General features: G+C 42.4%; 1 protein-coding gene across 6 annotated transcripts in view; it reads right to left on the bottom strand.

The window, feature by feature from the left end:
- The window catches only part of arhgef1.L (Rho guanine nucleotide exchange factor 1 L homeolog), a 55,695-nt gene that overhangs the window by 3,300 nt on the left and 24,846 nt on the right, over positions 1-27,549 (bottom strand). For 2 of the 6 annotated variants that reach the window (XM_041569529.1, XM_041569530.1), the window contains exons 2-30: positions 26,892-26,963; positions 24,172-24,243; positions 21,948-22,061; positions 21,716-21,814; positions 21,403-21,445; positions 19,712-19,817; positions 19,300-19,440; positions 15,140-15,169; positions 14,724-14,826; positions 14,063-14,153; positions 12,850-12,885; positions 10,010-10,168; positions 9,810-9,921; positions 8,895-8,906; positions 7,107-7,289; positions 6,582-6,760; positions 6,217-6,360; positions 5,863-5,945; positions 4,539-4,664; positions 4,139-4,253; positions 3,945-4,045; positions 3,463-3,540; positions 2,878-2,953; positions 2,395-2,562; positions 2,199-2,286; positions 1,756-1,863; positions 1,444-1,511; positions 262-408; positions 1-169 (exon numbers count right to left, since the gene is read on the bottom strand). The exon at positions 1-169 is cut by the window's left edge and continues 35 nt beyond it. In XM_041569529.1, the coding sequence (XP_041425463.1) occupies positions 1-169; positions 262-408; positions 1,444-1,511; positions 1,756-1,863; positions 2,199-2,286; positions 2,395-2,562; positions 2,878-2,953; positions 3,463-3,540; positions 3,945-4,045; positions 4,139-4,253; positions 4,539-4,664; positions 5,863-5,945; positions 6,217-6,360; positions 6,582-6,760; positions 7,107-7,289; positions 8,895-8,906; positions 9,810-9,921; positions 10,010-10,168; positions 12,850-12,885; positions 14,063-14,153; positions 14,724-14,826; positions 15,140-15,169; positions 19,300-19,440; positions 19,712-19,817; positions 21,403-21,445; positions 21,716-21,814; positions 21,948-22,061; positions 24,172-24,243; positions 26,892-26,912 (2,972 nt within the window). In that variant the 5' untranslated portion in view covers positions 26,913-26,963. Of the gene's footprint in view, positions 170-261; positions 409-1,443; positions 1,512-1,755; positions 1,864-2,198; positions 2,287-2,394; positions 2,563-2,877; positions 2,954-3,462; positions 3,541-3,944; positions 4,046-4,138; positions 4,254-4,538; positions 4,665-5,862; positions 5,946-6,216; positions 6,361-6,581; positions 6,761-7,106; positions 7,290-8,894; positions 8,907-9,809; positions 9,922-10,009; positions 10,169-12,849; positions 12,886-14,062; positions 14,154-14,723; positions 14,827-15,139; positions 15,170-16,458; positions 16,749-19,299; positions 19,441-19,711; positions 19,818-21,402; positions 21,446-21,715; positions 21,815-21,947; positions 22,062-24,171; positions 24,244-26,891; positions 26,964-27,549 lie in introns of those variants that run through there. The other 4 variants (XM_041569532.1, XM_041569531.1, XM_041569533.1 and 1 more) reach the window with 4 other exon arrangements.

The following is a 27,549-nucleotide window of genomic DNA, read 5'->3' as shown; positions in this document are numbered from 1 at the left end:
TCCACCACAGAATCCTCTGCCTCACGATCCCCATTGGAGGACTTTTCCTGTTCAGCAGCCCCTTCTGAGGCAGGTTCTTCCCCGGGTGACCAGGTCTCCAGTGTTGAGAGCATGTCTGCATCCACACTCAGGCGGATATTGCGCACTAGCAGACGTTTTAGCATTGACACTAAGGAAGGAACAGAAGAACATGAGGAACACTTCTGATCATACAGTGAGTGCTTGGTCATTGCTCACACCGTTTGTTTGCTGCTCACTAACCTTCTTCCAAGGCCTCACTGGCAACATTCCCACCCGACGTCGCATCTTGGTTCAGATCAATGTTGCTGGCGAGGAGATATTCTGTTAGGCCGGCAAAGTCCTTCTCTTCCTGACCCTCCGATGCATCCTCCACCGACCCTTCCTTTTCTGGGGAAATAAATACAATAAATAGGACTGAAAGCAGGGTCATGTATGTGGCCCTCCAAAGAATTTTTATGGCCACCAGCCTACCTAAAGGCTTTGGAGACTACTGTGAACTAATCCAGCCAATGTACCCAGTTAACTGTCCCACTACATGAGAAAAGTCATATAGCACCACTGTCACCCTGGAGAGTCTTAGACACACATGAACATTTCTGTTCAATGGGGGTCACCAGAGCAGAAACACAAAAAAATCCCAATGGCACACAGGTCCAATGCAACACCATAAGTGTATATTGCGGAGTGCGGTGCAACGTTTCGGGTCCGCCACTTAAGGTGTTGCATTGGACCTGTGTGCCATTGGGATTTTTTTTGTGTTTGTGTTACTATTGGGAGGCGGCCGGGCCTCCACCTGTGTGCACCAGGCATCTCTGCTTAGCCATGTATGTAGGGTGTGCGAGGGCCAAAATCATTTGTATTTGGTCACCAGAGCAGGCCACTTATTCCAAAAATTCTAATCAAGTAGGAAGACTAGTGGAATCAGGGGCAGACCACAAAGAACAAAAGCACGTGCCTTGGGAGAAATGGTTACGTGTCAACCGTGTAACTCCAATATAACTTGGACCAATTCTGAGTGGAATTCTTGCAGCAATTCCTAAATCAAGCCCTTCCAACACTTGTGACGGGCCCTGTTTTACTCAGCAAATGTCCCAGTAGGGCATTTATGATTTCCTAAACCCATGTTACATGCAGTGGTCAGGACACCACATACAGTATTTTGTCCAAATGACTGCCTCCCACTAGCTCTCATTGCCTAGAAGGGTAAGGTACAATTACAGGCATGAATATGCTCACACCTGCACTCCTGGCACTTGCCATTCAAGCCAATGGGAGTGTATGTATCTGGGTATTGTTAAAGGTAGGTTTCGCTGCCATGATTAATAGTTCAGATAATAATAACAAGGTAGTGGTGGTGAAGCAGAGGCTGAGTTGCATTTGCCAGTTATATTATAGGAAGGAGGGGAGGCAAGTGTCTCTTACCATCTTTGGATACAGTCTCTTTCAGGGAGCTGCCATTTTCTGAGCTGCTCAGCAGCTGATCCGCAAAGCTACACAACACAAAGAAAGGGTGTACATTAGAAGTATGTGGAGATTCGTTGATATGATATGTGACCCACTGCTGTGCTGCTAGGGTAAGTAAGATCCTAGCAAAATGGAGAGCTGCAAAACTAAAAACGATGAAGAAAGCAAAATGAACAGCAAATGCTAGTGTCTTAGAATGCAACTAATCATGCTGCAATACTTACTATACCATGGGAGGAAGGGAGGATGCCATAGATACAACATACTTACTAGGAGGGGCTCTGCGGCATGGTCCCAGGAGTGATAGATCTGTGTCTCTGCTTGGAGGAAGGTGGAGGTTCCAATAAGCCTGTAGTGTTGCTGATCAGTAAAAACCAGCTATGGGGGGGGGGGAACAGAGGTGGACAGATAAAGATTACCCATAGTGTTACTAACAATACTTTTCTAGAGCTACTGTACCCTGTAAGGCATCTGCTCCTATGGATTAGCATTTAATAAGCGACCAATAGCAATCAATAAGCAATTTGTTTACTTATTCTCCTAGATAATAAAAGCTAAAATCATAGACTGGCTATAGGCACCTGCACTTGTGCAATTTAGTGCCTATAATCACCTGTGTGTTTAATTTTCTGTGCCCATGCAAGTTTACTAGTGAATGTAACAAGCCACTTTGCACCACCCCGCAATGTCGAACTCTGTCTTCAGGGTCTTACTTTTTCTTTTCAGCGGGTGTTGGTGCCACAAGTTCATAGAATTGTGCTCGATCCTCCCAGTTGAAAATCACAAAAAAGGCATTCTTATCTGCAAGGGAAAATATGTTAACTTGGTAGACGTTTTTCTGCCCAAAAATGGGAACTACCAGACCTCAATGTTTTGGCTTGTTTACAAGAAAACAAGATGTACACTGACCTGTAGCCACTTCTCGAACCATGGCCATATTCAGCTTGATGATCGGGCTCAACATAAGTTTCCCATCTGGAGCAGGAATGATAGTCCGACTCTGGCACTTCAACACCAGCCGCTCATCTTGTTTCAACAGCAGCATTAAGAGATCATCCAGGAGGAGGACATGGACATCTGTGATATGGAGAAGAAAAAATAAGAATGGGAGAGGGGAAGAACAATATAGGAAGAACTCCAAGGCCCTTGAGGATGCAAAACAAGGTTCTTAGGAAGGAATGGAAGAGTTTTCAAGGCAAGAAGAAACACAAGAGACCATAAGACTCAAAGACAGGAAGGACCACAAGGTGAAGAGGCAAGAGAGACCACAAGCACAATATTCTAATGTAAAAGTGGCAATAAAAATACAAGAGGAATTCCCATGTTATCAGAAAGTTGGTTGACTGAAGAACTGATAAAGTCTGACAGAGAAATGAATGGGCTAATTCTCACCAACAGCCTTGTCCTTGCTCACTCTCCATGTCAGAGATCCTTCATGTATCAAATTCTTTTTGCTGATATCAATATTCTGTGAAGACAATTTAACAGATTTCAGACTTCACTGTCCAAAATCACAGTTGAATGGAAGAGAGCAGCACAACACCAATTTGTTGCAGGTGGGGAGCTTCCCCATTTATTTTTCACCACCAAAAAATCAACGTTTCGGGGGGGTTTTCACCCACCCTTCATCCTTGAAGGGTGGGTGAAAACCCCCCCGAAACGTTGATTTTTTGGTGGTGAAAAATAAATGGGGAAGCTCCCCACCTGCAACAAATTGGTGTTGTGCTGCTCTCTTCCATTCAACTGTGATTACTATGATTGACGTGTGCCAACCGTCTAGAGAGTTTTTGCACCATCTAGCAGGAATTTTCATAGGAAAGGCGAGGGAAGTGCGGAAATTTACACATTTGGATATCACTTCACTGTCCAAAACACATATTCTGCAGCAACTTATACAGTAACATGGTAACTATGTGGTAATGTGAGGTCAGTATCTTTAAGGAGGCTGGTTATGTGGACACAGAATAGGATACTAACCTTAAATTCATTTAATAAGGGGTCGTTGGTTTGCCGCAGGTTGGAAACATCCAGGCGCCTTTGGTAATCTGCAAGTTTCTACAGGAGCAAAAATTTATTATAATTGTTATGGGGTGGGTAAAAATGGGCAGAAGTGATAAGAAAGAGCAATATGTCTCCCAGTTACGGGAAATACACAAGATGAACAGATAAGGTCAGAAAGTAGAAGTTAGGGCATTTAGACTGTCAGGCATGAGGTGGGGAATTACGGGGAGGGAATATAAATATAATGCTTAGGCAGGGGAAGGCATATATATATGCATATGAGTGTAGATTTAAGGAGATTAGAATGCAATACAACGCATGGATAGTGAAAGGAATAGGGAATTGAGAAGGACACAGGGAGAACAGGGGTTTCAATATATTTAGGAAGAAGAAACCACTTAATACTGACATCATGCTGAGCTGCATACAGAGTAGAAAAGAATGGAGGTTGGACATACCATCTTATTCTCCATCTCCCGCACTTCCTGGTTAACATGGTTTAGGATCTGCCTGCAACACTCTGCTGCCCTCTGCACTTTCTGCTTTTCCTCTTCTTCCTCTGCAAGAGTCAGTGAGGAACATTAGTGCCTGCACCAACCATCCCTGTCACTTCCACAGACAGACATACGACAAGGGAATTTATTGGCCTCACCAGTTAGATTTGCAATGTTTTGCAGCAGCAATGGGTACTTGGTCAGCCTTTGCATCTCAAATGGTATGATGTCCTTTAGTTGTAACCTCCGGCAATGAGGACTGCTCTCAGCTTCCTGTCAGAGAGGAAGAGCAAGGGATGAAATGGAAGGAGTCAAAGAGTAATGTTTGTAAGAGAAAGGTTTCAGCTTCAAGAATGGTGAAGAAGGAAGAGAAGACAGAGGAGCAAGAGAATTAGAGAATGAATGGAGATCAGGGAGAGAGAGACAGACAGGGCAAGTAGACAAAGGAGGGAGGGAAGAGGAGGTAGGAAGAAAGCAAAGTGTTACAGATCTGGAGGAATGCTTATTGATTTGAGGTTAGCCAAAGTTATTGGCTCCACCCAGTTAAGTCTTTGGTACCTGAATAAACTGAGTGAATCGAGGGTCCCTCTTCTGTTTCACTTTCAGCTGTTCCAGGGCAAATGGCTGCCGGCTGCAGAACCGAGATGAAATCTTTTGAAACCAGTTGCCCTCTGTGCCATCAAACTGAAACAAAAAAGATAGAGAAGGGAGATGGGGGTGAGAAAGAAAAAACAAAATAAGAAAATACAAACAATCGGCCATAGAATACCACTAAACAGCAGAATTATTCTCCCAACCACTGGGCACACTTCTGTTATGAAGCTTCCTATACTGCCCCCAAGTGGCCACAAAATTGTGCTTATCCAAAAGCAAACATACACATGCACTCTCTGGAAAGTCATTTTGGGAGGAGAGTTTAGACAAACAATTCACACAGTGTAAAAATTGCTATTCCTCAGATAAACAGTGCTAAGAATTATTATTATGCATAATTCGTGAAATGTGTAGCTGTCACTAAACTGAATTGGTTTATGGCAGTTCTATATAAAAAGTGTAAAATTGGAGTAGGCCAAAGGTAGAGCAGCCGAGTAACAATGGGTTAAAAAATGTCAGTATCTTTTAATCTTGTTAGTGGCATTGCACATGCTCAGTGTGCTCTGGGCTGCTGATGTTGGGCTAAGTTTAGAGAGCGTGCAAAATCATTAAACATTAGCAGAAAGAGAATTTACATCTCACATATATCCTGATGCTACATGGCTGATTACCGTATATACTCGAGTATAAGCCGACCCGAGTATAAGCCGAGGTACCTAATTTTACCTACGAAAACTGGGAAAACTTATTGACTCTAGTATAAGCCTAGACACAACTACAGCCCTGTCTCCCAGCAGCGCACATTCCGCCAAAGCGACCCCCCAGCGATCAACCGGACTATTCGCAATGTTGATGGTGAGAGAGAATTGCCAAATGGATTACTGTGTGCATTGTCCCAATGTGCAGAGGGCGCTGTGTGATATTGCCATCACTGTTATTCTTTCATACAACCAACAGAGGGCACACTGTTATTCTTTCATATAACCAACAGATGGCGCTGTGTGATATTGCAGTCACTGTTATTCTTTCATACAACCAACAGAGGGCGCACTGTTATTCTTATATATATATATATAACCAACAGAGGGCGCTGTGGGATATTGCAGTCTCTCCCCAAGTGAACTGTTGGTATAGGAATGATTAAAAGTGACTGCAATCTCAGCTACTGCCCGCTGACCAGAGTATAAGCCGAGGTAGACTTTTTCAGCACATTTTGGATGCTGAAAAACTCGGCTTATACTCGAGTATATACGCAATGTCAATAATAGTATATGTTAAAGGTCCTTACCCGGTTCAGTAGAATGGTTCCTATCTCCTGGATCACAGAGTTATTCTCAAGGCGCAGATGCTTCAAGGTGTCCAAGAAAACGGCTGCAATGGGAATACAGTTAGAAGATGGACAAACATCAGGATAGTGCATAAGGTTGCAGCTCTTACAAAAGGTACTCATTGCATTGCTTTCAGTTCCCCCACATGATTAATTTATATCAGTCTGTAGCCAAAAGATAGTGTTTTTAAATGCTAGACATTTGAAGTGAGAACAGTTGGGAAAAATGAAATAAAACTTGAAGTGGCCCATGGCAAACACAACTTAAAAGGCCTATAAACTATAGTCAGTCCAACTATAACCAATCCATCTCACCATGAGCATCAATAAGGTCATCGAGGCTGGGGAAGATGTTCTCCAGCTCCAAGGTGGGGATCCATCCGCTTTGCATGGGAATGTAGAAGACATCATGCAACACATGAAGCATCCGCACATGAGCGTACTCTGTAAAGAAGAGCTCTGGGGGCGGAAAGGGAGGGCAACAGTCACTTGCTTGGAGGATGAATAAAATTAGAGAAATAGGGAACAGATGAAGGAACACCTTAATGAGTTAGGAAAGGTAGCACTGAGGGGTGAATGAGGGTATGTCAGGCCAGACACAATACATTTAGGAAAATATAAGATAAGAGGAAAGAAAGTGCCCAAACAGCTACAGAAACAAAATGGGTTGACCCACATACCATTGATGACCTCTTGCCGCTTGATTTCACTTTTCTTCAGCCTGAGGAGTATTTCAGGGGGGACGAGCTCCCTCCAGTTTGGGGGTTCGCTCTCGGCCTCCTGAACGCGCGGCTCAGTCTCCTCAGACTGGGGAAGCAGAAAGGACGGCGGGCCCTCTGTACTCCCTCCAGGCTCTGGGCTACAGAATGAAGAAACGTTAAGCTAATGTAACTTACCATAGCAACTAGGAAGCACTTTTTAATGTCAAAATGGCAAAGGGTGCATAGGCTAAACAAATAAACCAGCAATACACTGTTGGCCTCATAATGAATCAAGGCAAACAGCATTAAAAGTCCAGACTGGAAAGAGGCAAAACACTTGCATGGTTATTTAAATTACATCCCATTAAAACAAGTTACGAGTGAATTGAACAACTGCAGCACAGAAGGTTGTTACAATAGTTGCAGAATCTGTGGATCGACATAGTAAACAAAACATTGCCCACTGAGTGGTGTGATTCTGTCCTCCCACTTCACCCAACATACGTGTAGTTGCCAGGCTTTGGCCCAAGCTTGCCAGCGGTGCCCTGCAAGTCGTTGGCTCGGGCAGCTGCCTCCAGGTCAACGTCGCTGCGGGAACGGGTCTGCTTGGCTTTGGCGGAGCCGCGCTGGGAACGCTTGCGCTCGTAAACTCGTAGGCTCTCCGAGCGGCCCAGCTTACCAGAGAGCCTGTTCAAGTTGCCCCGAGAAAGGGTCATCAACATAGTAAGGGAAGAGGTGAAGGCATGCATGAGAGAAAGGACAATGTCAGGGAAAGTAAAACGGTTGATTGTGTAAGTGGGGTATGGAGACATCTCAGTATGATAATAGAGCAGGAGTGTCATAGATTAGTTTGACAGAAAGAAGACGAGGCAGGGACAAAGTAAGAGCAAAGGGGACACGAAAAGAGCAATGATGGTGATAAGGGTAAAGTTAAAGCAAGGGCAAAGATGGTGGAAAGAGAAACAAAGTCAAGGACAAAGAGGGGGAAGTAAAGGCAAGAGAAAAGATTTTTAAAAGAGCCAAGAATGAAAGGCAAGGGCAAAAAATGCAGAAAGTGTAAAAATTTCAAGTCAAGGGCAAAAGAGAACAATAAAGGCAAGACAAGTACAAAGGTGGTGGCAAGTTCAATAATCAAGGCCAGAGGAATCATGGCCCAGAGACCATTGCCAAAATCAAAATAAGAGATGCAGGGAGATTTCAGAGAGTTAGAAGGAAACAGGCCCAATGTACTTTAAGACCCAAACAGACCAGCTGTATTTTTGTGCTGCCTGTCTACTGCCATGATGGATCCATATACATGAAAATGCAGAACTTACTTTTTCTGCCCAAATTTGATAGTTGGGTGCATGTCTAGTAGCCTATTCACAAGGGCTGCATCCAGTAGACAGCACTCCCTTTTCAATAAAACCATCTTTATTCTTTTTTGGACAGCAACATCATGCAACATTTCGAGTGGCACTCCACTCTTTGTCAAGCATGATGGATCCATATACATACAGAACACCCAACTCTACAGCACAAAGTAGTGAAACACATGCAAAACCAGCTGTGAACCCAGAACACAATACTTGAAAGGCCACAACTGGAATCATACATTGCACGGAGTGTTGCATGATTTGTTTATCATTACCAACAAGTCACTCTGCTCTTTGCAATGGTTTTAGGAAGCAACAAGTCTAACAGACGATATATCTGTCTGTCTGTCTGTCTATCTATTATCTGTCTGATGGGGAACCTCTGTTGAACTCCCCTCTTAGCTCTAAGGATATCTAGGACAGCAAATAGGTCTCAGAACAGAACTTTCCCCCGCCCCCCCCCCCAAAAAAAGTGTTCAAGTTGGTCTCCTGGGAGTATCTAGGACAGTGATCCTCAACCAATGGCACATGAACAACATGTTGCTCAGCAGCTTCTTGGATGTTACTACCAGTGGCCTCAAACAGGTGATTATTTCTGAATTCAAAACAGACCAGAAGGGAACAAATCAGGTCTTGTCACAAGCAATGGAATGTGGGCTCCCCATCATGTTTAAGAAAATGATATATTAAATGGCATTGAATTAGTTAAGGTCTTGTAAATCATTAGGACCTTAGCCAAGCATAGATGATCCCTGAAGTTCCTCCGGTCAGTCTGTGAAACAGGGCTGGAGGGTACAGATTGGCTTTGGAAGGTGACAGAGCAAGGCAACAAAGTGAGAGTCAGAAGTATTGGGAATGGGGTAATACTTAGCCAGGCCCTGTAAGAAGCCACTATACAGACACCTCCCAGGATGCCACTTCCCAAACATGCACTGACCTTTTCTTCCGTCTGTGAACAGAGCATGGAGGGTTAGTTATACCAAACTGAAACCTCTAGACATAGACTGGAAGCTCTGCAGAGCCTACCCCTGAGGCATCATGGGCATTTATTAACCCTTTGTCTGTCCTGATGGGTAGGCGCCACACTGCAAAGCATGCTCAGGCATCAGGCAGGCGTGCTGTACTAATGCAAATGAAAGCAAGGCTGACCTTAGTTTGGTTACTTAAGATCTTGCAAGAGGATGCAAAGGGACCATGTGGCAGCAAAAGACAAAATAATAAAAACACAGAAAATGTGGCCATATGAGCAACCAAGAATCATGTTCTCAAAGGTCAGTACAGAGTAAGCCATTGGGGGAGTTTATGAGTGCAGAAGTAGAAAGACACAAATAGGTCCTTCAGTGTACAATGTGAAGGTTTAGCTAATTCCCTTTGAGCTTTCAATGTATCCGAGGCAGTGGTGTAGCTAAATATCTAGATCGGTGTATGGTGAATGGGTTTTGAACTGAAGCCAGCTTAAGTCTGTGCGCATATGCATCTAGGGAAGGGCGAACAAAAAGTATCTGGCACAACAGAGAACAGGGCAACCATGGAAGCTTAGAAGCACCCAGTGGAGGTCCTTGCCTCTGCAGAAGCCTGGCACAGTAGCTTGGCAAAATTGCAGCAGGAAGAAGCTTGGCAGTAAGTTGACGTACAGCACCACAAGAGCCTGCAACTTTATGGAGGACACCACAGGAGCTTGGCAACAACGTGATGGTGGAGACCAAAAGAGCTTGGCAACAAGTTGACGGAGGACACCACAGGAGCCTGTCAGCAAGTTCAGTCACTCTGCAAGGCCCGAAAGCAGAAAGAAGGGAGGTAGCACAATGCGGGAATGTCACAGCAGAATTTGGTTTGTCTCTGTAAGCCTCACCTTTCATTTTCTGCGCTTTCCTCTGTCTGATGGTCTGCTGGACAATGCTCAGTGGTAGGGGATCCTTTGGGGACCTCAGATGTGTCATTAGGCACCGCCCCATCAGTCATTGCTTTAGAGGAGAAAAAGAGACACTACTGCAGCTCCATTCCATAACCATCTTAATAAAACCAAATTCATTCACTGTGCCTCGCACTTACCTGGGCCACTCTCATTGGGCTCATTAGGTGGAGGGATTATATTTACAGACACACCAGAATCCGGGCCGTCACTGTTCTTGGATTTGGTTGTGCTGCTGTCACTCCTATCAAATGTTTTCTGCCCATGGCTGATCCTTCTCTCCTGGGAAGGCTTCTCAGCTGCAAAAAAACAAAAACAAAAAAAAACAAGAGGTCATGGTAAAGATGATACATTATCACATCCCAAAACATTAAAAAAAAAAAAAAAAGAGGCCTTTTTTCTGACATAAGCTAAATCCCAAACCACTTTGCACACCCATAATCAATTAGGGCTTTAGCACACAGGCAGATTCGGGGAGATTTAGTTACCTGGCTACTAATCGTCTCTTCTGCGGGGCGGCAATCTCCCCAAACTGCCTTACATCTGCTATAATGAGACAACATCAGCGCTAATGCACTCGCAGCGCTTCAATTTCTGAAGTCGCCCAAAGTTTCCTCGTGAGGCAACTTCGGAAATCGAAGCGCAGCGAGTGCATTGGCATTGGCGTTTCCCTTAGGCTCTAACTCCTTTCCAAATACAGCCAATCAGAATGAATATCTTCCTGGGTCCACGCCCATTATGTTAATTAAATCTGAACAATTATAGTTTCCTGTTGGAATAGATTACTCTACCTTAGATGCTGGGCACTGGCATATAGAAAAAAAAAATCCCATTAATGATTAGTATATGATACGGGGAGAGGTATATAGATCAGATATAACCCCCCCCCCCCTCCAACCAAAGTGAAAGAGAATGTTTTAGAGAAAGGAAAGAGAAATCATATGAAAGGCTCAAATGCCTTAGTCCCACAGAAATACAATGACACACCTCCTATTTATTTCCAACAATCAAAGGGGTGCACTCTATGCCCTTTAAAAAAGATTACACCCCTTCAGTTCATCACCTGGACGTTTTTTTTTTTTTTTTAATTTGATTTAAACTATGTAAACAGAATACAGAGTTGGCAGAAAAGCATCTGCATGGCAGTTGACAGCCTCTCTTTCACTGCAGGACAGGGAGAAACAGTTTAGAGCACTGATCTTAATGGAATACTATGACCTTTTTATAGTCCCACTGGATTGGGGCAATATCAGATTTAAAGGTCAGGGACAGGCATTAATGCTATTGTTATTCTTATTGTTTTTCCTTCAGTAGCATTCATCTCCTGTTCATGTTGCTATTCTATTCTGATGTCATTACTTCTACCTGGTTGCTAGGTCAATAATAATAATTGATGGCAAACACAACAACAGTATTCAGCTGTTGGTGGGTGCCAACAGTTGTACTTCAACAAGTGAAGGGCTGTAGACTGGAGAACACTTATAGTAAGCATTGCCTGTCCATTCGTATAGCCTCTACTCTTTCTACCTAACAACCTGCAGGTCTCCATTATGTACCATCTGTCTCTCCATGAATGCAGGAAAGCAACTATAGTATGAAGCGAATTATGCTTTCTTGCACTAGGAGACAAGAGTGTGATTTAATTGGTCCATTTTTTTCCCCTGCAATAGTGCTCCTTTAAAAAAATTGATGACACTGCTCTGCAGGAGGTGCTGCTTAAAGGAATTGATAAATAGATAGGCTGTGCAAAATACATTTTTTTTACTAAAATAGTTAATTATCCAAAAAATGTAATGTATAAAGGCTGGAGTGACTGGGTGTCTAACAGAAGAGTCAGAACACTTCTTCCTGCTTTGCAGCTCTCTTGGTTTCCACTGATTGGTTACCAGGCAATAACCAATCAGTGACTTCAGGGGGGGGCACATGGGTCATAATTGTTTGCAATTGATCCTTAGCATGCAGCTCAGATTCAAAAGCAAATTCACTTAACAATTATGTCCCATGTGGCCGCCCTTCAAGTCGCTGACTTAAGGTGGCCATACACGGGCCGATAAAAGCTGCCGACAGACCGAGTCGGCAGCTTATTGGCCCATGTATGGGGCCCCCCCGATGGGCTTCCCCGACCGAGATCTGGCCGAAAGTCGGCCATGTCTCGATCGGATGGGACTAAAAATCCCGTCGGATCGCGGCTGCATCTGTTCCTTGCTGCGGTTCCGCGATCCAACCACCCGTTCCAATTCTTTAGGATCCAATCGTTGGGCCCTAGGGCCCACGATCGGATCAGCCCTATATTGCCCACCTCAAGGTGGGCATATCGGAGAGAGATCTGCTTGTTTGGCGACATCGCCAAACAAGCGGATCTCTCCATGTATGGCCACCATAACTCAGAGTTAGAGAGCTGAAAAGCAGGAAGTTGGGTTCTGGCTATAGTGTTGGGCATCCAGCCATTCCAGCCTTTATATATTAAATTTTTGGCTAACTAGCTATATTAAAAATATTTTTTATTTTACACAACCTATTTTTATTTTTACACTGAACTGTCCCTTTAAGACAAAATGGAAGAAGGAGAATTTGCGCCAAACATGGCTGCTTAGTGGGACTGAAGCTTTAAGTGAGAAATTAAGTAGGAGCTTAGCAACAGCTTGAGGGCAGCAGTTTGAACTACTAAAATCTTTTTTTTCCCTACTATTCCTCAAAGGCCTATAATGATTTAATAGCAGAAATTATACCCTTTGTATAAGCAAGCGTATAATGAAATCCCTGTCCCCAACCTGCTGAAAACCAGCAAAGGTAAAACTACATCCTATACTCAAGCTGTGTGAACTTAAGCTACTAAATGACAACAGTTGCAGTGTTACCCTCCCCCTCCTCCCCCAAGAGTAGTTTGGTATGGTCCATCATGCTGTTGTTTGAATGATCAGACAGAGATGTGGAGAGGAGGTGGAGTGGGGTGGATTAGTGAGTCTGATTTGAAAGGTACCTTCGGGCTCAACTTTTGATGGTCTGCTCTCAACATCTGCAAAAAACACGGGGAGGAGCGGAGAGAGGGAAAAACAAAACATGGCATGAAGACAAGCTAGGACAGGAGGCAACCCACACACCCAGCACACCATAAAGGCAGAGGGACTGTGACAGAGTGCCATGCAACACACACAAAGGGAGCTATGCCCACCACCGACAAAGTGTGAACTTCCTAGAGAGACCCCCGTGCACCTCACCCATGCCCCCCAGTGGAAATCAGATAAGTGCAAGCTTCACAGGCAGAAGATGGAAGAGAAACAAAAGTGCAGACTACACGGCAGACATATTTTACAGGGTGTCAAAGTTAGAAGGGAAATTAACTTTTAGGATAATGTTGACAATTCTAATGTAATCTTACACAGTTTCATTTTTAAACCTATTTTTGAATTAATTAACATGTTGATCAAAAGCTGTGCAGTCTGGCATTTACGCTGCTATTTAGTTGCTAGGGGCCCACACAACAAGATTGGGTTGGGGAGTGAATATTATAGGGTTAGTTTCTACAGCATTTAACCCCCAAAATACAAACACCAAAAGTCATGTTTCTTTATTACACTGGCCAACTAAGGAGACAACGCTTTTTTATTCTAAATATGTAACTTAGGGGTTTGATTCAGTCAAATCCAATAATTTCGTATTATGTATTCTCTAATCACATTGGTGTGTGACCCAACCTTTGTAAAGCCAATACCTTTTTGAAACTTTGGCTGTCTTTGTCAATATTTTGGTTGCTGGGTGTCACTGACCTTAGCAACCATACAACTTTATATATGCAAATTAAAAATTGAAAACCAAATGTGCACTGGTACTGAATATCAACGTTGACACTACACTAAAAGTTAATCCTAAAGTGAATTGGTCACAAGTTAGAGACAGAAGTGTTAGTAAAGCTTCATACCAGGCATTGTCAACAAGCAGACTTCAGATTTTGTTAAAGTGCCAACTGACAGGCCAGAGGATTGCAGTCCAACAAAATTCTGAAGAGCTGACAGTTTCCAATACCTTTCTATACAAAAAAATATCATATACTCCCAATAGAAGAGTGACAGTGACACATTATATGATAACAGTGTTACCAGTAAGTGTTACCAGTAAGAGATAGGCATGCATCTAACAACAAGATCTGCCCAAGGTCACAGCAGAACTCATAGGGTCGGCTGCTTGGTACTCACAGTGAGAATCATTCCGGTTCCAGCGCATCGGATCCAAGATACTGAATGGTTTCTTTGTTTTCAGAGACTCCTCCTTTTTGTTTGTAGAAACCTGAGGCAAAACAATGTGTACATGTGTTACATAGATGCACTGCAAATAGTACTTACAATGGGAGTTAAAGAGATTTGGAGAGCTTGATTAAGGCATAAAAAGGTACAGAGATATGGAATGTGTGACACAAGCATGAAGAGCTACAGAGATCAAGAGAGAGTGACTCCAACATGGAGATGGACAGGGATCTGGAGAGAGTGACTCCAACATGGAGATGGACAGGGATCTGGAGAGAGTGACTCAAACATGGAGAGGGACAGAGATCTGGAGAGAGTGACTCAGGCATCAAGAGGAACCGAGATCTGGAGAGAGTCGCTTGAACATGGAGAGGAACAAAGTTCTGGAGAGTGTTACGCAGACATGAAGAAGAACAGAGATCTGGAGTTGAGTCATAGCCAACCAGAGATTTACAACAATATCTGGAGAGCAATTTAGCCAAGGAAAGGGGCAGAGCAGGAGACAGGAGAAGCATGACTGAGCCTGAGAAATGTATCAGTGTTACACAGAACCTTGTAGAGAAAGTAAGAGACTGGTATTGCAGATTGGCAGTTTTTGGCACTTGTTCCTTACCTTTTTCCTGAAGAAGATTCCTTTGGATTTCTTGCTATCCGCCGCCTTGGTCTTCACCCCTAGGTGCTTCATGTAGGCGACAATGGCACAGAAAATTGAAGAGCTGCAAAAGTGGAAGAGGCTGGGTGACTAAGACAGCCTAAAATAAGTGTGAGCCCAATAGTCTGTGTTTCTACATCAGCAATTCCACCCCTGTAGCTCTCCAGCCACCAGCTTTTTTTTCAAGTTTCCTCAGGCAGCAAAACACCAGCAGAGGTGGATTGTCCTACTGGACCCTATTCTAGGGGAATCATTAAATATGTGGCAAGCAATATGTTACCTGAAAGTAACTGTCTAGCTAAGTATTGGTAAGGATGGAAGAGACTGTTAAGGGCATTTAAGACCGTGATCTGGAGGGACAAGGAACAGTTTCGTACCTTTTTTCCTCGTCTGGAGCAATAGTTAGGCTGTAGAAATGAGAAAAAAAACATAATAATTGAACCAATGTACTTAGTCCTTGGCACACACACTGGTTTTGGGCATTTGGTCAACATGAATGTTCCAACGCCAACCCTGCCTAATGGGTTGCCTAATGCCCAGCCTATAGATTTCCCATATCTTACCACTTTGCAACCTCTTTCTTGGAGTTATACCATTAAAGGGGTGGTTCAAGCTTGAGGTAACTTGGTTTAGAATGTCCAATTCCTAGCATCTTTGCATTTGGTCTTCCTTATTTATATTTTACAGTTTCTGAGTGTTTTGCCTTTTTCTTCTGGCTCTTTACAGTTTTCAAATGGGGGTCACTGGGCCCCAGAAAAAAAATTCTCTGTAAGGCTACACATTTATTGTTATTGTTACTTTTTATTACTTGTCTTTCTATTCAGACCTCTCCTATTCATATTCCAGTCTCTTACTCAATGCATGGTTGCTGGGGTAATTTGAACTCTAGAAACCTGATTGATGAAATTGCAAACGGGAGAGCTGTTGAATAAAACACTAAATAACTCAAAAACCACAAATAATTGAAAATGATAAAACAATTGCAAAGTGTCTCAGAATATCACTCTCTACATAACAGTAAAAGTTAATTCAAAGGTTAACAACTCCTTTAACCTCTATTTCCCATATTCTTATTTCAGTTGAAATCTGTTGCTTTGCCACACATGCAGCCAATTATAACAGATGTCTCAACCTCGGGCACATCTCCATGTTAACCTAATGAAATCCTTAGAAGTCCAAATGCATGACATGTACCACTCGACATCCACTAAAGCTGACTCCATCATACATACATAGATACACCCTCTCTATCCAGTTTGCACATAGCATCACTGTACCTGGCACATTCAGGGCAGCCTTCTTGTCCAGGTTAAAACAGACACATGCAAAATCTACATACCAACAGGTTAAATTAGCAATTCATCCAGATTGATGTTTATGGATGCTCAGAGACCAGCACATTCTGCTGCATGCATCAGTATGACATTCTCAATAAATACATTGCAGTTTTAGACTGAGTAAGGTGAAAGCATTAGCACGGGTGGCATCATTCAGCCAGTGGAGAAGCACCCAAATCCGGCTGTGCTGCGTGGTTGGGGTGTGGTGCTTTTCCATTGGCTTATTTTATTTATGCTGTTAGCCTTAAACATGTTGACATAGCTCGACCATGACTACTAGTCCTCCCTTCCAAGAAAATCTCCATTTACAAATCCATTAGTAACCCCCAATATCATGGCTACTGCTCCCACCAACTCACCCACTGGATATCATGTTTGTTGGGTGCGAGTAGCCGGCTGCTCATGGTACAAGGGAAGAGCAAGGTTCTTGCAGTCTTGGGAAAGGGAGTGTAGGAAGGGGCTGCAGCAAGCGCTTTATATACCCGCCACGCAGTAGGGTGATGCAACTCAGTGAAAGACCAGACAGATGTTTCGTATTAGGGAAAGAGGGGCAGGTCACAATATAGTTCCCATGGCTGCTTTCTCATCATTAACCACACAGCTTCCACAGGCTCCGACAAGGAACGGATGGGATATATTTATAGCCTATTGGAACCTTCATAGCACTTGCTGGACTACTATACCCAGTTCAGCAATAAGATAGAGATATTTGCTAAAAAAAAAAAAAAAAAAGATTAGAAGGTGCACACTCTTTTTCAGTGCAAGGTGCTATTCCAACAATAGGCTGCCCATTAAAGGAATTGTTCAGGGTAAAAATAAAAACTGGGTAAATAGATCGTATGTGCTAAAGGAAAAAATGTTACTGATATAGTAAGTTAGCCAAAAATGTAATGTATAAAGGATGGAGTGACTGGATGTCTAACATAATAGCCAGAACACCACTTCCTGCTTTGCAGCTCACTTGGTTTCCACTGATTGGTTAACAGGCAGTAACCAATCAGAGACTTGAGGGGGGGCACATGGGTCATTACTGTTGCTTTTGAATCTGAGCTGAATGCTAAGGATCAATTGTATACTCACTGACCAGTTACGTCCCATGTGGCCCCCCTTAAAGGAGAACTAAACCCCCAAACTAATGAAAACCCCTACCCCCTATAGTCCCCCCCCCGCACAGGTGTTAATACCTGTAAATGCATCCAAGTCTTTAATTACCCCTTGATGCAGAGTCAGCGCAGCAGAGCTCACAGGCGCCATCTTGACTGCTTTGGTAGTCTTCTGCAATTTCCGTGGCTGTCAGCGCATGCTCAGTTGTTCGGGACAGACAAATTGCTACAACTGCGGGTGCACAGGTATGCCACTTGCTTACTGAAGACTCCCGAAGCGGTGAAGATGGTGCAAGTGAGCTCAGCTGTGCTGACTCTGCATCGCTAACTAACTCAGAGTTAGAGAGCTGCAAAGCAGGAAGTTGTGTTCTGCTCTGTTATGTTAGATATCCAGTCACCCCAGCCTTTATACTTTACATTTTTGCCTAACTAACTATATTAGAAACATTTTTTATTCTGTGCATACTATCTAATTTACCCAGTTTTTGTTTGTACACTGAACTGTTCCTTTAAGTCTCCATTGTGTATACTGTATACTCAAAAAGGAAAAACTTGGATAGCACACTCTGTATACGAAAACAGTTTTATTAGTCAAATAATTTGCCCTATGCGTTTTGACTGTGTAGCAGTCTTCATCAGGGGCACAAAAAGAAAAATAAGCAAAAAAAAAAGGCTTATTTTTCATTCTGTGCCCCTAATGAAGACCGATACACGGTTGAAACGCATAGGGCAAATGATTTCAATAAGATAGAGATGTCAGAGCTGGACACTGTAGTTTTAAGAGTTAATGAAAACACAACCCAACTGCACAGTTTATTCCCAGGGGCGATTGGTTCACCAAAGGTCGTGAATTTCCCAGCCTGGCTCAGCACATTAATTATCTTTACTTAAAATAGCCGCACATCTGGAGTGAGGCAAACAATAAGGGTACTGGGAACTCAAGGCTGCACGGATGCTCATAGGCACCTCAAGGCTGCATAGACACACATGGGTACCACAATGCTACCCAATAAATCTATGGGCAATATAAAGGCTACAAACACTCCCACGGGCAATATAAAGGCTACAAACACTCCCACAGGCACCAAAAGAGGGCGCAGATGCACACATTAGACAAATTAGCACAGCAAGTACAGAACAAACACAGCCATCAGCAAAGCAAACAAACACTGAGCTACAGGGAAACATATTGTATAAATGCAGAGAAAATGCATCCAGACTCGACAAGCGCAACAAACTTGCATGGCTGACTGCAGCATAAACACCACAAGCAAGCAACACAGCCAAATACAGATTATAATGTCATTGCCACTTTCTTAAAAGGAAAGCTCACCTTTATATTCAGTTTTAGTATGATACATACAGTGATATTCTGAGACAATTTGCAATTGTTCTTCATTTTTTACTTTTTGTGAATTTTGGATTATTTACCTTTTTTTATTGCTGTTCTCCAGAATTTCAGCAGCTATCTGGGTTCTAGGGTCCAATATACCCTAGCAACCAGGTAGTGGCCTGAGTAAGAGACTGGGAAATGAATAGGACTGAATAGAAAGATGCAAAATAAGAAGTAACAACAACAATAAAATGGTAGTCTCACAGAGCAATAGTTTACGTGCTCTGGGGTCATTGATCCCCCATCTGAAAGCTGGACAGAGGCAGATGAGGAAGGTGAATTATTCAAAAACAATAAGACTATTTAAAATGAATAGGCCATTCTATAAGCTACTAAAAGTATCGGTCACCTAGTGCAGCCTGTCATTGGTTTGAAGATATGGCTTGAGGTGTGTTAGAGTTAATTAAAAGGTGAACTTCCCCTTTAAGTTTATGATTATAGTACAGGCCTAATTTTGGGTGTTATTTAAAACATTAAGCCTGTTGTAATAGAGCCTAGAAGGGATTAATAGCCTCCCCCCCCCCGACTCCTGCCTTTCATTCTCAAGGTTTTCAAAAAGGTGCACCTGATAAAATTCAAGTGCAATGGGAATTTAGAAAATTCCTATTCTACATCAGACTTCAGATCCTGAGCCCCTATTGAATATGCACCACGTTGATACCCCATAACAGAGCTACAATATAACAGGGTTTAGATGTACTCACTGCATCTCATCCAGTCGTGCCAAGAGCTGCTCTGCCAACTGCTTCTCTTTGGCTTCCAGGATACTGCGGTCATTAGTTCGGTAGGATTCAAGCTCGTTTAGCTCCAGTTCACCAGGGGTCATGCCAAGAACTCGCTTGGTCCTGTGTGTGATAAGACAGTGGTTACCTGTGGAGCTTCAAGGACATTAGAGTGTTGGTGGGGTGCTGGGAGTTACATTTTATCTGGATGATGGCAGGTTTCCCATCTAAAGAATGCAAATACTCTTAACACCCAATATACAAAATGACTCCAGTCTCTATTCCCCTTTAAGAATAAGAATAATAAAGTGTTTAACCGATTAGCCGTAACAGAGAAGACATAGATGAGGTCCAAGGCAGTGGGGTACCCATAGTGAAATATGTGAATATGTACCTAAAGTCCTCCAGCTGTAGGGAAATGGTCTCCATTTGGTAGTTCTGAATCTCTTTCAAAAATTTTCTCTGGGTTTCTTCTGGGATCATCTCGGGCCTTGTCCGATCTATGCCAAAAAGACACAAAACAGCTTTATATTCAGTATTCAATGGTGGAACCAGAGGAAAGAAAAAGCAAAAACTGCTTTCAATAGCAATTGCATTTACAAATAACTGTATTACTATTGGAAATGTTTATGTTACTTGCATTATACAATGAGCATTTTTGGGGCAAATTACTTTCTCTCGACCCTTAAAGGAGAACTAAAGCTTAACTAAAGAAGTAGGCTAGAAATGTTGTAAATTATGTTTTAGGTTTCTGTACCAGCCCAAGGCAACTTACTGCTTGATAATTTGTGATGGCCCCTAAGTTAGCTTCTCAACAGCTGCTCAGAGCTCACTGAGTATATGAGTATCACAGACACTTTCCAAGTTCTGATCCCCTGTGACAAGTTTGAAGTCCTGGATCATTGCGGCGATTGAGAAGCTGAAGATTTGGGCTGGTGCAATAAGTTCAGTATATAAAATATGGCATTTTTATCCATATTAATGTTTATGGTTTAGTTCTCCTTTAAATGAAAGTTTAGTGCAAGTATAGGTTCCCACTGGCACCAATTCCCATAGAAGATACAGCTCCACAATAGTTAAAACTTCAAAATCTGCCTTTTCTGGCTTTAAGAACCTTTTCACATGTTTTGCCTTTCAATTGCAATGCATTATGGGTATTTTCCTGAGTATGTGGCATTTATAGGTTGCAGTACCTTGGGTGTATCACTAGAGGTCCCCTGTCCCAAGCAGTGGGCCTGGGCATACCAACACTTGCAGGGAGTAAACTGGAAAGCCACGTGCAGCATTATATGAGTTTCTCTGTATTTCGGCCTCAGAAGTCAGATAGAGCTGGTGATGCCAGCGGGTACCCACAGGCAGAAGAACAGCATTGATGCCAGCACCCAGAACAATAAAATTAATATATAGTGACAAATAATAAGGGGCACTAAAGCAGATAAAGTTAGAGGCCAGAGCACAGAGTAAAACAGAACTAACACCAGGGGGCAATATCACATCACAGGCCGCATCTATAAGGCAAGCAGGGGAAATTCAATTTTATTTTAGTTATTGGAATTTTTTTAATGTGTTTAACTTTTGAAGGATGCTGGAAGTTGCAGTCCACACTCGTAACAGGGGATGCAGGTATATATGGCCCTGGCCTAGCCACACGCCAGTAGTGAATCCCAGAAATGAAAGTATTGCCAATACCTGTGTTTGCTTTCAACGGGGTGCTCCCACTTTTATTCAAGGTGCTTCCAGACACTTTACAATGGATCAAATTGATCCATTGTAAAGTGTCTGGAAGCACCTTGAATAAAAGTGGGAGCACCCCGTTGAAAGCAAACACAGGTATTGGCAATACTTTCATTTCTGGAAGTTGCAGTCCACCAGTGTGATAGTTCTTAAAGCACAACTCCCTGCCACCTTGGACCCAGTTGAGAAGTTAGGGGACACTCTGAGCTGTACTGAAACACCTTTTAGAGGGTGGCCTGCTTTATGGGTGCAGAGGTACTTTACTACATAGGAATAAAAAGTGCCCTATGCAGGATGCTGGGTTCCTTTGCTCCATTAAACAAAGAAGAGAAGACCACAAATGCAACTTACCCAGTTCAAAGGATATGCTGTTTGGCACACTGACATGCAGCACCTGTAATGGAGGGCAATGTTAGAGCAGGTATCAAACAACTGCTGGGGTAGTAACTCACAGCAGACCAATCAAATGTTTGCTTTCACTGTTGCTTTCTACTTACAGCTCACTGAAAAAAAAATCCAATCACATATTGGTTGTTATAGGTTTTCGGCAGATGCAAATCTGCCCGGTGTTGATAAATAAGCCTCAGTGATTTATATAGCACACTCAGCCTCCTGCCTCAAATAAGCATCGCTCATGCCCTGCACCCCCAATGCATGTGCTTACCGCTCCTTTCATCAGGAAGGTATAATGAAACTCCATGAAGACTTTCTTGAGCTCTTTGGCTGAAAGGTTCTTTAACATATCCGCATGCAAGAAACAGAGCTGAGGAGGAAAAAAGAGATGCATTAATGTGCTCTGCAGCTGCTTGTACTAACTTGCCCCCAAGGGGGGAAATGTCTGCATCTGGCACCATCAAACTACCCATATTACTATTGCTTATTCTCCCTCATCTTACCAGTGGGCTGGGGTCAAACTGGAGAACCACATGCTGCAAGAAAACCATAATGTAGGCCGGGTGGTCTTTCACTAATACAATGCTTCGGAAGTAACTGCTGTCATCAACCACATTCTGCAGAAAAAGCAAAAGATTAATGCAATGAGGAATGTGTATCAAGCTCAGTAGGGTAATAAAGCAAATAAAGATCCAGTAAGATCAGCAGTACAGTGTAGTGGGAAAGAGAAGAGGTCCAACAGCTAGGAAACAAGGGGTGGGAAGTGGAAGAGAAGCCCAGAGGTAGTTGTTCCCAAATTGTGGGGCTAGCGCCTGTTAAGCTTGAAGCAGGGGCCTGGAGGCCAATTAGGTTGAAAATTTAATATGTCTACTTGCTACCCAAGATCTGAATGTTTGAAGGTAAACTCTATGTGGGGTGCAGACTTTGCTGCCCTAGATATGTTTGGAACAATGGCTAAAATATGGATATATTTCTATATCTATAACCTTGATATGAGCTATAGGGGGACATTGGCCAAATGTAGGAACCCCAAGAGGGGGAAATTGAAAAGAAAAAGTCCAGCAAACACTGTGCCAAAGTGGCAGTGGAGGAAAAGACTCCCGACAGACATTACTGTATAATGTGATCACATAAACAGGGTTTGCGACAGGTCTAGTAACCCATAGAAACCAATCAAATGTTCTTCCATATCAGTTGAAGCTGTACAATAAAGTGCCCTAATGATTGGTTACATGAACATATGGGGGACTAATATTAAACTACCACCCTGACAATTAAATAGAAGAGGAATTGATTTATTCTCACTTTCACTCCCACTGCAAGGAAGGCATGAGGAGGTGTTCATAACAAAGGGTAATACTATAACAAAACAACTACTAAATACTCTTACTGTAAGTCTGACTCCCAGGACCAAGGAGTAGAAAAGTTTCCCTTGTGCAGGAAGAAAAGGAGGAAAAAACATCATCGAGGAGAGGGTGGGATTAAGGATACAACCAAGTAAGTTAAACAATAAATTAAACAAGTAAGTTAAACAATAAGGAGGGTACAGGGAGGGAAACAAGGCACAGGTGCATGAAGAGGTTCTACAAAAAACAGGAAGCTGCTACACAGGGGGCTTAATTAAGGGAAGTCCATTGAATGAATAAATGATGCACAGAGAATTTGAAAAATGTCCTGTATTAAGTACATCACAGAATGGCAAATCTAATAAGAATTTGCTACCATATAACAATGGGTCAATAAGATGCCCACTATGTCTCTAGGGGCCAAGTTGGCAGCTTATATTGCCCCATGTATGGCCAGCTATAAGCAAACTGCAGTCACTTGCACATAATCCTGAATTCCACTCTGTCAATACAGAATAAAGAGCCAATCACAACACATCTTCGTCTACATTCATATTTCATAAATCTCAGTATTGATTATCATTTTAAATCAGTGCTGTCCAACTTCTGTGGTACCGAGGGCTGTGAAACAAGTTTATTAATTCATACAGTATAAAGACATACCATAAAATCCATATGCCTCATTCTCTCCTGTTGATAGCACAGCAACCCCCAGCACATGACCTTCGGGACCTCTAACAAGTATTTCCAAATGCTAACAAACCTCCACCAGGTTTACTTCACGTAGGCAGAGCATAGCATACACAGACAGAGAGAGCAGGGCAGGCAGAGTATGGCACACACAGGGAGCATATGACAGGCAAAGTATGGCACAGACAGGAAGCATAGGACAGGTAAAGTATGGCACAGACAGGAAGCATAGGACAGGCAAAGTATGGCACAGACAGGAAGCATAGGACAGGCAGAGTATGGCACACACAGGGAGCATAGGACAGGCAGAATAGAGTAGGAGAAAGGTAACCCTAGCAGGACCACTTTAAGATGCTGGTGCCCCTCCAGCAGTTTGTATGAGTGTGAACAGGTGAACAATGTGGGCACTTTCAGTCTGGGTCTGAGGTGTGAACAGTACCGGGTTTTACAGTTGTGAACAATAGAGGTGTCACAGGTGTGAAGAATGCAGGGGGGGATTACAGGTATGAACACTGCAGGAGTTTACTGTCTGAATTTGAGGTGTACACAATGCAATAGTTAATCTCAGTTATAGTTTACACAAGGTAAGCAGTGACAGCAGGCAGACTTTCATGGGGGGGGTACATAAGGGGTGTCGCTAGTTGGACCGCGCGGTTTTAAATAATACCCGCCTCTGACCAGATGTACTTACTGGCTCAATGTCATTTTCGAAATCTTCATCCTCTGCTCCAATGATCGACATAGACCCCTTGGAGTTCAAACCCTATACAGGTGAAAAGAGTCATACTTAGGGGAAGTTCCAGTAGCCACCAAAGAACGTGTCATAAAAGGATTTAGTTAAACAGCAGTATCAGCATAGTAAAAAATTAAATGTGTACTTTTACTCATTAGCACTAGAAATAGCACTTCTCAACCTTTGGTGGCACCATATCCCCTTCCTCAGACAGCAAAAGCAGGCCACAAATTTAAGACTGTACCTGTAGACAATTTCAGAAACCTTAGAAACTAGAAAAACAAAATATTAATGTAAACTTAAAAGGGCTAAGAAAAGAATTTCGAGCAACTCTGTAATAGTTTGTTTTGAAGGCTTACATTTCCTTTAAGGGTAGTGGCTCACATAGCATTTCGGGGAGATAAGTCGCCCAGCCACAAAGGTCTATGGTCTATGTAGGGTAGGGTAGGGTTTTTTATTAAGGGTTTGTTTCTCCTTTAAGGTAACAGTAACACCAAAAAATTTAAGTGTTTTAAAGTAATGAAAATATCATGTAATGTTGCCCTGCACTGGTAGAACTGATTGTTTGCTTCAGAAACACTACTATAGTTCATATAAACAAGCTGCTGTGTAGCAATGGCAGAAATTAAAAAAAGGCTATAAGGCACAGGTTAAGTAGTGGATAACAGATAACACCATTATGTTCTACAGAGCTTATCTGCTGGGTAACTTGAGCCTTTTCTCTTTTGAATGGCTGCCCCCATTGCTATACAGCAGCTTATTTATATAAACAATAGTAGTGATTCTGAAGCAAACACAGCAGTTTTACTAGTGCAGGGCAACACTGCATTATATTTTTATTACAATTACATTTTTGATGGTACTGTTCCTTTAACCACTGTATTTTTTACAGTACATAACAATGAATTTGTCTTTTTAAATTATTTAATGAACAAGCAGAGCCGGCATAAAGCAGGGGAGATCAGAATCATGCCCACTGGGCCCCCTAAATAAGAAGAGGGAGGTCCTGGGTTAGAGTTTTCACCTAGCATTTTTAATTTGCTTCTAAAGCTGCTATTGAACTACAATTCCTAGCATCCCATGCCAGTCTTAATCTGCAAATGGATGTTGGCAGTTGCAGTTAAAGTGGTTGCAGGCAGCAGTCTGGAATCCCTGATGTAATGTTCTTTCTCATTCTTTCTTTGGGTTTGCCACTTCTCTAAACTGCCAAGAGTATGAGATCACTTTGGTAACCATTTGCTAAAATAGCTTATTTCATCTTTCTTTCATCATTTGAGGAAGTGGGGTTTCTCCCGTGAATCGTGGTACATTAATAATGAAAAAGAGGCGCAGGCCTAATGCAGAGCAGAGCAATTGTGTGTAGGTCACTCCGTGCTGCTTTTAACCCAGACTCACAATGCAAACAGGAAAAGCTATTATTTGTTCACATTTGCCTTGGCACAATGAGGAAGGCTGGGCAGGCTCTGTGGCTGGGTAAGCATGCTCTAATCACCTGGCATTGTTATAAGGGAAAAATAAGTAAGCTTTATCTTTTTATAGGCCTATAACAAACAGGGCGTTCTGATGCTCCCTTCTAGAGGCTGCCTCTCACTGCCATAACAAAAGTACATGCCTTGCTCATCTGTCGCACGAGGTGTCAAGTGATACTGTTCAAGTTACTGTCGAGATGTTCCTCCTAGAAAGAATATATATATATATATATATATATATATATATATATATATATATATATATATATATATATATATATATATATATATATATATATATAGTAACTTAGATTAATTAATTGGATACAAAACCATGGTAAAGAAAAGGGATTGGGATACCCTGAATCATAGTAAAGAGAAACTCCACTGAACAGCTGAGCTTTGTAAATTAAGGAACAACTACTCAGCAACAATGTTTAGAAAAGTTATAATATAGATACATCTGAGTTTGCTATTTTCGTCTTGTTTTTAAACTAATGTAACTAAGGGATGAATTATATTAAGTTATTATTGACTAATATGTTTTTAATTCTTGTGGATTTATTGTATTCACAATGACAGGCTGAATGGGTGGTCACTCCATTATGATGATGACTACATGTCACTGATGATGCTGCTGTTTCCCGAAAAATACACAGATTTAAGGCATTGTTCATTGTTTATGTGACACTTTGAGAAAGGCCGTGGGTCGGCTGAAAACGTCAGACCGTGTTTTAAAAATAAAACGTAAATTTTAATTAGTAAGACCTGAGAGTGCGGATTCTTCTGGATATATTTAGTTTATTTTGCTGTCTCTGCACCAAGGCACATTTACCGCTGTTAGCGAGAGTGCCGGTATCAGAGTGAAATATATATATATCTATATATATATCTATATATATATATATATATATATATATATATCTATATATAAATAAAACACACACAGATGCTGATGCGGTCCTCGATCTGATGCTCATATGCTCAATGTTGTGATCCGATCATTGGGCCCTAGGGCATATCTGGGAGAGATCTGCTCATTTGGCAAGGTCGTATGTATGGCCACCTTTACACACGGTGAATGTAAACACCTAGATATAAGGAACACTTCATACAAGAGCATAAACAGATGCCCCACGGACCTCCAGGAGAAGAGATTTCTGGGCCCTCTCCACCATGCACCCAACCCATGGATGGAACAGTACTCACCCCAAATTCGTCCAGATCCATGCTTCTTATCTCTCAGGCAAGCAAGCGGCTTGGCAGTAGCCTAACAGAAACCTGAAACAAACATATTGTGATTTATTAAACTAGATTTGCCAAAAGGAGGGTTAGTACAGACATGTGCGTTACCAACTAGAGTAGTCATGCCAAGTGGCCGGTGGATTTTTGGTGCAATCTATGGATATGTCTAAAATTCCAATAGAAGCAAGTTCAGACATGGCTGCACCAGTGCTAATCATTTATGCAGTGAGGGGACACACACACACACACACACACATAAGTGCACTCCAAAACAAATAACAGAACAGGAAGAGGCCAAAAATTAAGGAAAAAAGTTGCAGCTTTATTAATAGATACAGTCTATGTAAGCAACATTTATTACACACTTTCAAATATTTTTTTGAACATGCAAATGTAATTGCGATTGACTAGCAGCCTCTGTCTATCACTTTTCTATTCTTGGCCACGGTAGTTCTGCCTTTTGGAAACAATGTAGCAGAAGCTAGTGGATTGCCAGACCTGGGAAGAAGCATGCAAGTCTGACATCTGCTACATCGTTCAAGAGACAGAACCAGCAGTGCAGAAAATGGGTCCGACAGGCACTGATTTCAACAGCAATTACATTTGCAAATAAAGCTGGCCA

Source organism: Xenopus laevis, chromosome 7L, assembly GCF_017654675.1.
Source record: "Xenopus laevis strain J_2021 chromosome 7L, Xenopus_laevis_v10.1, whole genome shotgun sequence".
Lineage (NCBI taxonomy): Eukaryota > Metazoa > Chordata > Amphibia > Anura > Pipidae > Xenopus > Xenopus laevis.
Note: the sequence above shows the minus strand (reverse complement) of the source record. Positions and strands in the feature narration are given on the sequence as shown.